Source organism: Capra hircus, chromosome 12 (assembly GCF_001704415.2).
Source record: "Capra hircus breed San Clemente chromosome 12, ASM170441v1, whole genome shotgun sequence".
Taxonomy (NCBI): Eukaryota; Metazoa; Chordata; class Mammalia; order Artiodactyla; family Bovidae; genus Capra; species Capra hircus.
Genome location: NC_030819.1, coordinates 73514622 through 73526748, shown reverse-complemented (window position 1 = coordinate 73526748; position 12127 = coordinate 73514622). Strand labels below are relative to the sequence as shown.

The window sequence follows — 12127 nt, the reverse complement described above, 5'->3', positions numbered from 1 at the left end:
TTAAGTATTCAAAGAACAGCCAAAGAAAGCTGGCGTGGCTGGGAGGAATGAGGAAGAACGGCAGTTGGAGGAGAGTCCCCGAGGAGTAGCATGGGCTCTAGGTCTTGAAGCACCTGTAAGGATGAGTAATAGACATCCTGTGGCCTTTACTCCAAGGACTTTGGCTTTTACTCTGGAGTCATCAGAGCCACTGGAGGGCTTTGAGCCAAGGAGTGACAGCAGATGACTTATTTTTCAGTCTCATGTTGAGAACAGACTAGGTGGAAGTGTAAAAGCAAGGACACCATCTAGGAGATGGTCTCAAGAATTGAGATGAGCAATGATGGTGGTTGGGATCAGGATAATAGTGGTGAAGGTGGATGAAGCTGCGAGACTGGATACATTTTGAAGAAAGAGTCAAGGAGACTTGCTGATGTATCAGCTGTAGAGGTGTAAGAGTCAGTCATGCAAACATGAAAAAGTGCAGATAGAGAAGTGGGGTCAAGGGCATCAGAGGTGAAGTTTTAGACATGTTAAGGTTGAAATGTCTATGAGATACACAAGTAGTGATGTTGGGTAGAAAAACGGATCTGCAAGTCTAGAGGAAGAGATCGAGGCTGGAAGTTGAAATCTGGGAGTAAAAAGCATATTGGTATTTCATTTCATGAGAATGAATGACGCCATGAAGGTATTAAGTGTACGTAAAGAAGGTAGTCCAAGATGTATCCCTGAGGTACTCTAGTGTGGAGAGGACAGAAAGATAGAGGATTCAGCAAAGGAGTATGGAAAGCAGTGGTCACTGAAATAAAACCCAGGAGAGTACAAAAGCCAAGTAAACAAAGAGTTTCAAAGAGGAGGCAGTGATTTATCATGAAAAATGATGCTAATCAGTCAAAAGATGGAAGACTGAGAAATAACCACTCGATTTTGCAATGTAGATAATGTTAGTGACCATGAGAAGAACTTTGTAGTTAGACAGAGATGGTCTAAATTCTGATTAGAGGGGGTTTAAGAGAAAAGGGAATAAAGAAATTGGAAACAGGACAAATACCTCAAAGTTTTTCTCTAAAGGGGAACAAAGAAATAGGACAGTAGCAAGAGGAAAATGGGCATCAATATAATTTAATATTTACATTTTCTGCTGATGAGAATTTTCTAGTTGAGATGACATGTGGCAGCTCAGGAGAGAGGGAGGAGCATTGTTAGAACAAAGTCCCCCGGCGGATGGAGAAGACAGAGTCTGTGCCATAACGAAAAGCAGACACAGAGGAAGGGATGTCTGTAGTGAAGTGAGGTGGAGATGAGAGCCTGGGCAAGTTTTTGCCTCCAGGCCACTGCTTCTTTCATGCAAGTGAAAAGTCAGTGACCATGTTGGACTTGGGTATGCCTGTCTTAGCAAGGAATCTTCAGTCATCCTCACTCACATCATATCCTGAGAAAGTGATGTTTCTCTCTTTCTATCTGTGAGGAACCCAAGTGGAGATTCATAGCTCACTTACCTAAGACCTACCAACAGTCAGGGGAAGCCAGACTCCCACATCCCTATTCCCCTTATGGCAGCCCATGGAGTATTCATTTACTCTCTCCTGTCATCTTCTCTTCAGCCGCAGGTATTTTTCTATGTATGTGTGCTTAGTCTCTCAGTCGTGTCCAGCTCTTTGCGACCCCATGGACTGTAGCCCGCCAGGCTCACCTGTCCATGGGATTCTCCGCGGGATTCGCCTCCAGAATACTGGAGTGGGTTGCCATGCCCTCCTCCAGGGGATCTTCCCAACCCAGGGATTAAACCCAGCTCTCCTGCACTGTAGGTGGATTCTTTACCATCTGAGCCACCAGGGAAGCCCTTTCTATGTATATGTACCTTCTAAATTGGGGATATTAAGTACAGGAGAAAATGTACAGGAAGTCCTGTCCAAAATCTGAGTGTCAATTACATTTCACTACTTATAAATTCTATAAACTTGGATAGTGTCTTAAATTCACAATGCCCTATTTTCCACATGACTCCTACTCACATATTCTTTTAAGTCAATAATTTGTCAATTTCACACACAATACAAAGATACTGTTTTGATTCTTTTCTCTCTTTGTACATTGAATGCCTTTGTACATTGAATACCTCTCTCTTTCTACTCTGAATGCCTTAGTGATACACAGGAGCATACATTATAAATAGTCACACCCACTATGCATTCTCTACAATTTGCCCACATTTAATTATCTTCAATATATGTTTGTGAGGTCTATCCATAAATTTTAACCACTAGATGCATTCCAAGGAACCTGTCAAATCTCTAACAGATTATTTTCTCAAAAATGACCTTTTGTCCACCAAGTATTTGTTAAGAGGTGATCTCCTCTGGAGTTACCAGGTCAGCAAGTACTTGATTATTTTCTCATATTTTACCAGTTTAAAGATTTCTGTCTGTTCCTTTTTTAATAAGTATAAATACACTTAGGCTTCAATTAAATTGTAAAACCCACTATGGTTAGTTTTAATTCTGTACACATTGCAAACCCCACAATCCCATACATTCCAAAGCTTTGGTGCTGTTTAAATAATCTACTGTGCACACAAAACACATTACACACATATTACAACACAGTCGCAAGGCTTTCTTCCCCAAAATCTGTAAGAACATTTCATTTCAAAAAGTGCCTTTTGCCATAGGGTTTTTTAAAAAATCATTTTGTAGTGAAAAATTAAATACTGATTTCTTTGATGTGCTAGTTTCACTGAAAGAATATGTTACAAGAGAATGCTTACTACTTTTAGAACCATATTTCACTGAAAATCTTCCTGGAAAAAAAAATGTTCCTTGGTTTTTATTGTAGGCCTGGGCAAAGGGTGATTTTTTTTTATTTTTTAAAGCCTTGCAGTCCAGGCAATCACACAGCAAACAAAGGGCAGGTGTCATTTTTTATTGTGATTGGCATTGGGCTAGAGCTGAAATCAGGACTTTCTCCATCTCTCAGAAGCTATTGTGGAATTTACAGTAATCACCCCAGCTGCCTGCCCACTACACAGCTGAATGGCACACCAAAAAAATATTTATCTAGAGAGAAGGCCACAACATATTTTTTAAATTCTCCTTGTTTTTATTCTTCAACTTGGAAATATTTATTTTTTGAGGAAAAAAATAATAAAACTCACCCAGCTGTTACCACTGTTCATATTCCAATAACCACCAAAATTCTGGAGGCCACCTGGTTGACTTTTGCCTTGGAGTCGGTCCAGAAAAGCATTATTTACCCTTTAAAACAATGAAAAATGTGGGTAAGTGGAAAGCTTGCTGCAGGGCTGAGAGATTTCTGAGAACCTAATGTGCTCTCTGAATGGACTGTGGGAGCTCTGCCCCCATTCAGCTCAGAAGAAATCTACAGACACTTCTTTTCACATTAACCATATGACTTGCTGCAAACAGTCCTTTGGTGGAGGTGGTGGTAGTCTTGGATCAGTCCAAAAGAGGCATAAATTCTTTACTCCAGAGTTTCACTCACCCACCTCTACTAGTTCTACAAGAGTCTTGGTCACCCAAACAACCATACCCCTCAGGGCCATTCCAGGCGTGAACCCCAGAGGAGGAAGGAAGATGGAAGCTTCAGCGAGAACTAAATCATGAATTACAAGATAAGTGTCTCTCCCATACACCCTGTACCCCACTGCCAGTCTTTCTAAGGTAAACCCAATAGTGAAAGGTAGAAGGAAAGCAGGAAGAGAGCGTGAGAAAAGAGAAACATCTGAAGAAGGAAGCCCAAGCTTTCAAAAGAAGGGATACATCTTTCCCTGATGTTTGATCATACCGACAGCAACCAATTTCAGAAACAAAGTCAATCGTATAAGAGGTAAAACTAAAAAGAAAGGCAAGAAGTGATCATCCTAACAGTCAAGATAGGGTTACCTGTAGGACAATGGTTATATCATGTTATTGGAGCTGGCTACCTGGGTGTCTATTTTATAATTAATCATGCTAAATATCCTTTTCATGGACTTTTGTGTGTGACATCTTACAGTTTTTAAATTTAAAAAGGAAAAAGGCCACACCATGCTCTGTGTTGCCCATGTATGGCTGAGCAGAGTCAGAGACATGGCAGCTGGAGAAATAGCATGGTGACAGGTACCCTATGACGGAGAAGGCAATGGCACCCCACCCCAGCACTCTTGCCTGGAAAATCCCATGGAGGGAGGAGCCTGGTGGGCTGCAGTCCATGGGGTCACGAAGAGTTGGACATGACTGAGCTACTTCACTTTCACTTTTCACATTCATGCATTGGAGAAGGAAATGGCAACCCACTCCAGTGTTCTTGCCAGGTTCCTGGTGGAGCCTGGTGGGTTGCCGTCTATGGGGTCGCACGGAGTTGGACACGACTGAAGTGACTTAGCAGCAGCAGTACCCTATGATGTGAATGAATTATTGAGGAACAGCGTCATGAAGGCCATAAGCTTCTCAACAGAAACACAGTGCCTGGAGCCCAGAAACCGTTCAATCCATGCTTGTGGAAAAGGGGTTAGGCAGGGCCCAGTGAGGTGAGCCTCCTTTTTAGTCATGAAGTTTAGCGAAGGTGATCATGGTGGGGGGCTGTAAGTCAACATCTGTGTAAGATTTAGGAACTTTGAGGATAATGACTGCTGACTTGCAGAGTCAGAGGCTGGAGTTTTTGCCTATTTGTCTTGTTTAGTGTGTTTAGCTAAAATGCCAACTGCATGTTGACTCAGGCTAGTCTCTGGTTTTTTGGGTGCTGTTTTCAACTTCAAGCCCCATTTGGCAGTGGTTACATCTTAGTTATTAGAAAGCCTTTTTTTTTTTAATCTTTCACCATAAAATCTACCAAGGTGTCATATTCTGGTCAGCCTGGTGGTGGTGGTTTGGTTGCTAAGTCGTGTCTGACTCTTGCAATCCTGTGGACTGTAACCTAGCAGGCTCCTCTGTGGGATTATCCAGGCAAGAACACTGCAGTGGTTTGCCATTTCCTTCTCCATTGGTCAGCCTAGTTCACTGCAGAACTGAATGTTTACGCCACTTTTTCTAGACCTCTCAGCATGCAGACTGAAATAGGATACCTGAGCTGGAGACTTGAATATTAAGGAAGAAGGAACTGGCTTTGATTCCCCTAAAACTATACAACCAGTGGTACAGTCCATACACCTGGAGTGTCCAACTATTCCATACACCTGGGGCTGTTTTTATCCAGTCTCTCTGTCATAGCAAAGATGGACGTTCCCCTCAATATCCCTCGTCCCACTTCACATCCAATCCGCTAGAATCCGTGTTGGCTCCACCCACTAAACACATCCTGAATTTACCTGTTTATTTCCATGGCCACCATTCTAGTCCAAATCCCTATCTTCTCTCATTTGCCTCTCTTTCCACTCCTGCCCTCTGCAATCCATTCTCCACACAACCACTTGAATAAATTATAAAAGGGATCAGGCCTTCCTTTTGTTTAAAACCCTCCCACAACTTAGCAGTCTTAGAATAAAATAATTGACTTACAAAATCTTCTCCTTCCTGCCTATCTTTCTTTCCTCATTTTGTACTCTTCTCTTTCTCACCGTCTATAATCAAATCATTTGGGCCTCAGAAAGTTCAAGCTTATTCTCGATTTAGGGCCTTTGTGTTTGTTGCTATGCTTGATAAGAGGGGACATCCCATTGTTATGTTTTGCTCTCTTCCCATCTCTGTGTGACTGACTCTTGTTCTTGGATGTCACCTCTTCATTGAGGAACTATCGCCAGTAATCTCTCCCTTAGCGTCACTTTGTGATGTGGTCCTCATGGTGTGCATCGCTATCTGAAATAATCTTGTTGCTAAACTGTTAACTTCTATTTATCTCCTCCAGATTGTATATCCCACGCAGTTGGGGACCTTCTCTGCCTTGTTTATACCTATTCCTAGTGCCTAGAACAAAGCACAGGGTATGCCCTGATTCTTAAGAGGTGAATGATGAATTGTCCAGGTGCATGGTCCCCACATTAGCCTCTTTCTGTGACCGCAGCTGCATTGTAAAATTAGCCGTGGTAGTGAGAGTAGTTCATTGTCCACTGCCCTCAATTCACTTAAACACTTTGAAGATGGATGACTCTGTAATGTACACAAGGTGATGTGATTCACTTTTGAGCGTGTTACTAAGAGGACAGCAGACTGGGTCAACTAGAGATCACAGGTGGTAAAGAGATGACTCTTTCAATTTCTATCAAGAATTTGTAATAGGGAAGAACCTTTTGTATTCTATTACAAGTTAATCACGAAAGGGATGTTGCCTATAAGCTTAAATTATACATAATGGCCCATCTCTGAGAACCCTGCTTCTCAGATAATGAGCATTAAGCTAAAATACCTTTGTTTAGCTCGCAGGAAACATCAACTAACACATAAACTCCAGTGACTGATACTGGAACCAGGAAATGTTCGATTTTACTCCCTCCCCTTTTAGTAGAAAAGAAGCCTGAATTCTAATTCAGGCAAGACTGGTTCTTTGAGACACACGTCTACCATCTTTTGCTGACTGTCCAATAACGTTGCTGTTCTTTGTCCCAGCAACTTATCTCTCAATTTATTGGGCTGTCATGGGACGAAAAGTGCGAGCTTGGACTCAGTAACAAATTCAAATGGGGGGAAAAGTACCAGTTTATATTTTTGTTTACTAGTTTTAGAAAATACATATATTTCATTGCTGTCAAGCTAGTGCTCAGGATTTTCTTCAGAGGCTTAACTTGGATATAAACTATTGTTCAGAGATGATTCATGTTTCAATAAATCAATTCAGTTCATTCCAATTTCCAGCTTGCAGCCCGGTTCAAGTCCTTCACCCCCAGCGCTCTGTTTTTTTCCTCTGAAGTTTTAACTTTCTTCTCTTCCTCAGAAAGTTACACTGGGTCAGGTTCAGGTGCCATCAGATTCAATCGTTGCAGGGCTGGTTGTAAAGCTTATTAGGAATCTGCATGATTTCTGTCATAAAACTCAGGGCTGCATTTTCTGCTATGTGAACTTCCAAACAGTAGAAAACACATCATCTTCTTGTCTCTGATAAAATTATGTCCCTGGAGAAAACCTAACTTAACGACCCCTTTCCCCAAACCACATAGCTTGTATTGCTGCCCTCAGCAGGAATGGACACAGTTATTTTATTCTTTAAGTGACAACTGAATGAGTATTTTTATATGAAAAGCTGGAAAAGCTCACTGTAAACACCAAAGGACAATACAAACATGAGCTTTTATCAAAAACTGATAGTATAAATAAAACATGTGTAAAGACTTGATCAATTGTTTCAAAACTGGTTACTGAGTTTATTATCCAGAGAGATTTCCTATTGGATTAAATTGGGGTCTATATTTAACTAGAATCAGTAGAAAGAATAGAAGGTGAAGGAAAGAAATAGTGCCATCAATATTTAGGTATTCAGCAATAAGGAAATAAAGGTCAAAGTTCCTATAACAAAAAGTAATCTTTTCGACCTCTAATCAAATAATGCATTTTTATTGGGTGCCCACTAAAGATTAATTTCTTAGCAGTGGGGCCTATTTATGTGACATATCACTATCTTTAAAATGCCTAAAGCTTTATAATCCAATTAATCCTCAGAAATCCAGAGAAATACTGGCTACTAATAACTAGTGTTATAGAAATATCAGGTTTTTTAATAGAAAGAATTTAAAGAGAAAAAGTAAAAGACTAAACTAATTTATGACCTAATTTATTTTTTTAAAAAAAAGGTAGCAATAAATGTTATGTGGCAGCCTGAATGGTGAGGGGAGTTTGGGGGAGAATCAGTTCAGTTCAGTTGTTCAGTTGTGTCCGACTCTGCGATCCCATGGACTCCAGCACGCCAGGCCTCCCTGTCCATCACCAGCTCCTGGAGTTTACCCAAACTCATGTCCATCGAGTCGGTGATGCCATCCAACCGTCTCATCCTCTGTCATCCCCTTCTCCTCCTGCCTTCAATCTTTCCCAGCATCAGGGTCTTTTCAAATGAGTCAGGTCTTCACATCAGGAGGCCAAAGTATTGAAGTTTCAACTTCAACATCAGTCCTTCCAATGAATATTCAGGACTGATTTCCTTTAGGATAGACTCGTTGGATCTCCTTGCAGTCCAAGGGACTCTCAAGAGTCTTCTCCAACACCACAGTTCAAAAGCATCAATTCTTCGCCACTCAGCTCTCCTTGTAGTCCAACTCTCACATCCATACATGACTACTGGAAAAACCATAGCTTTGATAGACAGACCTTTGTTGGCAAAAGTCCAACTGTGGGGGAGAATGGATACATGTATATGTATGGCTGAGTCCCTTTGATGTTCAACTGAAACTATCACAGCATTGTTTGTTAACTGGCTATATTCCAATACAAATAAAAAGTTTTTAAAATGAAAAATAAAAACAAAACAAAAAATAGGCAATAGTAATGGTTCCCCTTTATCCAACAAAATAGTCTAACCAGTGTATCAGAATTTTGATGTTTCCTTACAGCCAGAGAGGGGCTTCCCTGGTGGCTCAGACAGTAAAGAACCTGCCTGTAATGTAGCAGACCCAGGTTTGATCCCTGGGTCAGGAAGATCCCCTGGAAAAAGAAATGGCAATCCACTCCAATACTCTTTCCCAGAGAATCCCATGAACAGAGGGCCTGGTGGGCTATAGTCTATGGGGTCGCCAAGAGTCAGACATAATTGAGTGACTAACACTTTCATTTTTTCACTTTATAACCAGAGAAAAACACATAAATTCACATTTAACATTTTAAAACTATTTTGACAGGACCATGGAAGCAGAATAATCCATTCAAAATAATATGAAAACACGGCCACAGTTGGCAGGTACAGCAGAATTAAGGACTTCCATTAACACTTTCTAAAGTCTCATTTACAAAATGAAACCACCACAATTTAAAAGTACACCTTAGTGATAGCGGGAAGGTTGAACACGTAAATGAAGCCAGTCAGTTTCGAAAGAATGTGCTCCTTTAAATCGTGAAAGCCTTTATTTTAAATTCTTCTCCTGAGACACTCAATCACATGGCAATAAACTCAAATAACCCAACTGCTCCCTAGGAAAATCTAGAATAATGATAGATAAGGTAATTATTAGCACTGACCCAATAGCAACATGATATTCTGGGCACTCTTAATGTCTGACATTAGAAATAAGATAAAGACTATTTCCACTATTAAAAATTACTTACTGATTCTAAAAAAATTTTCCCTCATATATTAGTCAACATAAAATAACTAATGGTAGATCTTGTCTGAGCTTTTATATTCAGGCATGAGTATCTTACCATCTATACTAGTTCAGTTTTTATAAAGTAGTGTACAAATGATAAGGGTTATATAAAAGGATTACTATGCTTTGTCTTATGGGAGGGAGATTAAGTATAACCTAAACAAACAGAGCTTGAGAGCTGAGTCCACTTTCTAGGGTCAATTTATGCGGCCAGTTCAGAAGAATTGGATATTGTTTGTATATGTACGTGTGTATGTGTGTGTAGCAGCTGGCATTCTCACACATACCACACCCCAATAACATAATGATCAAAAAACTAATATAGATTCCAAAATCCTGTTCAGTATTACTGTGTTTTCCTAAAACATTGCAAAAACTTTATAGGTAATTGTTTTAACCAAGGATGCTTATCTTAGTGATTTATACCTCCTGTGTTCAGCTTGGTGGCTTTTGGTTCTTTCTTCCTCCTGTTGCTGTCGTTTAAATTCTAGTAATTCACCCTAGGAACATTAAAATATGGTTTTCAGTTAACATGGTTGTACAGAAGACACCCAAATCAATTACATATTTAACCTTAGCTAGTACAATATTTCATTTGTGAAACTTTTACTTAAGTGCCATTTCCATGTGAAATTGTTTTCTTACATAACTAGGTAGCAAAAATAATTGTGCCTTAGCCAAATAATACCTGTGAGTGTAAAACTGTGAGATTAAAAAGGCAATGTGCATGTTCAAGCTATTATACCATTAGGTACAACATACACAAGAGAAAACGCAATGTGAGCCAAACTCACCTGTGTCTTACAAAGAAAAACAAATTTGTTTCCTTAAGTAATGCCACACAATACTATTTCTTGGTAATTTCTTGAGCTTCTTTTTCCCAACAAATTCACAGCTGCTTACAAATACATATTTGGCTCAATTCTGTAGAGCAATTCCATTAGAAACACATTTTCCATCCTGGAGGATAATCACTCAGCTCTCATTGACTAGTTATTTCCAGTACTAGCAGAACATAGGAGTGGATGCTTTGCTTCAGATATGTTACTCCAACTAATCTCTAGCTTCTGACATTCTGTCTTCTTGGAAGAGTCAGCAACTTCCACATTCAGTTACTGTGCTCACAGTATCAAACCAAACAACTAGGTTGCCAGAGAATCTCAGTACTCAACTGCCTACACCTTGAGGCAAACCAAGTTACAACCTCATGTCACAGGACGAAAAAGGCAGAGGGAAGTTATCAGGCCCCTGTCATGAGTTAATGCCTGAGTGAAAGAGGTTTTCCGACTCCGGCACTAACTGAGAGAGAAAATACCGTCACCTCTTGATAAACACATAGCAGCTTGTGTATTTTTTTAACCCCCAAACTTCCATGATGAAAAGTATAAAATAAGTTCAAAATTCAGATTGACATTTTGTTTTAATTTTATTCTAAGGCCGTCCAACATTGTATAGCCTCCAAAGTAAAGACCGGTTTCTTATACTGTGATAATCCAAATAAGCTACACATTAATCCCTAAAGCACAATATTCAATTCTAATTTCCCCTGAGCACCAATGACAAGGGAAAAAAATTAGAGTATTCATTCAGTCACTTCACAAGTATAAAATGTGAGGCTTGTGCTAGAGACTTACTTTTTCACAGTGGCATAAAGTCTTTCACTTTAATTTCTGTCACTGTATAAGCATAGTTTAAAAATCTACCAAGCAACAGTACTACTTATACTGCTGGTGCTGCTGCTGCTAAGTCGCTTCAGTCGTGTCTGACTCTGTGCAGGACGGCAGCCCACCAGGCTCCCCCGTCCCTGGGATTCTCCAGGCAAGAATACTGGAGTGGGTTGCCATTTCCTTCTCCAGTACAGGAAAGAGAAAAGTGAAAGTACTAGCCTTATATTAAAATAAAGGAAATCCCAATCTTCCCCCTCACCCATACAGTCATGTTCAGTTTTTGTGTGTGGTTTCATCCGTCAATTGTCTTGTTTAAAGCATGAATATTCTGTTGTTTTTTAATTAAAAAAAAATAGCATTATCATTTGGCCTCCTACCATGGAGATTTACATCTCTATTACTACCTCCATCCCAATGCCCACTTCCCTTCCTGGTACACCACCATCCTCATCCTTCATCCTGATAACTTTAAGTTTCACTGTGGTGAGGGAAGAGTCCTACGGGTCTTACCACTCCTCAGCTAGATTTCCAAGTCACTCTTTTTTCAACTCTAGCCCTCTGAGGTACCAGGTGCCTCTAATTCCACATCTGTATCAGGACTACTTCAATATCAGTATTACATTTCTTGAAAATGAGTTCTGCCTTCTCCTGCTCTTTCTACCAGCTTCCAAAATTGTGCTGATAACGTTTTTTTGCTACAGTCTCCTGGTCTGCACTCTTGTTCTACACACTGGCTTATGCCTTTTTAAAAAACATTCCCTTTATTGTCTTTTTAGGGGACCTAGGGAGAGAGGGACTGGAGTTAAGCAAATGAAATGTTGTGAAAGTGCAGTGTTTAACCAGACCTTAATATTCTGAAGCAAAAATTACACCGGAATTGTGTTACTTGATCCTCACAACAATTCTCAAAGGTAGGCAGAGAGTGTTTTTTGATGATGAATGGATAAACATTATTACACTTGTTTTATAGAAGAGGAAACAAAGGATCAGAGACTCAGTTTAAGCGTTTTGTCAAGGGATAAATGGCTCCTAAGTAACAAAATAAAGACGAGAGCTTAGACATTTTTGTACCTAATCTATAAAAATGCATCCAGTATAGGTGGTGGAGATAAAGGATAACTTGTCACTAGGTAATCATACTCAAGAATAAACAGCCACATCTAGAACTGTAGAGCCCATTTACACTCAAAAGTTCTAGCAAAATCTATGTAATCTAAGTTCAAACCTAAATCCCACTTGTCAAAGGATGCTAATTCTTCCC

The 12127-nt window shown here is 40.0% G+C and overlaps 1 protein-coding gene across 2 annotated transcripts in view; it reads right to left on the bottom strand.

Moving 5' to 3' along the window:
• The window catches only part of EPSTI1 (epithelial stromal interaction 1 (breast)), a 103094-nt gene that overhangs the window by 2542 nt on the left and 88425 nt on the right, over positions 1-12127 (bottom strand). Inside the window, exons 9-10 of one of the 2 annotated variants that reach the window (XM_018056782.1) lie at positions 9626-9699; positions 3134-3233 (exon numbers count right to left, since the gene is read on the bottom strand). In XM_018056782.1, the coding sequence (XP_017912271.1) occupies positions 3134-3233; positions 9626-9699 (174 nt within the window). The remainder of the gene's footprint in view (positions 1-3133; positions 3234-9625; positions 9700-12127) is intronic. The other variant, XM_018056781.1, reaches the window with a different exon arrangement.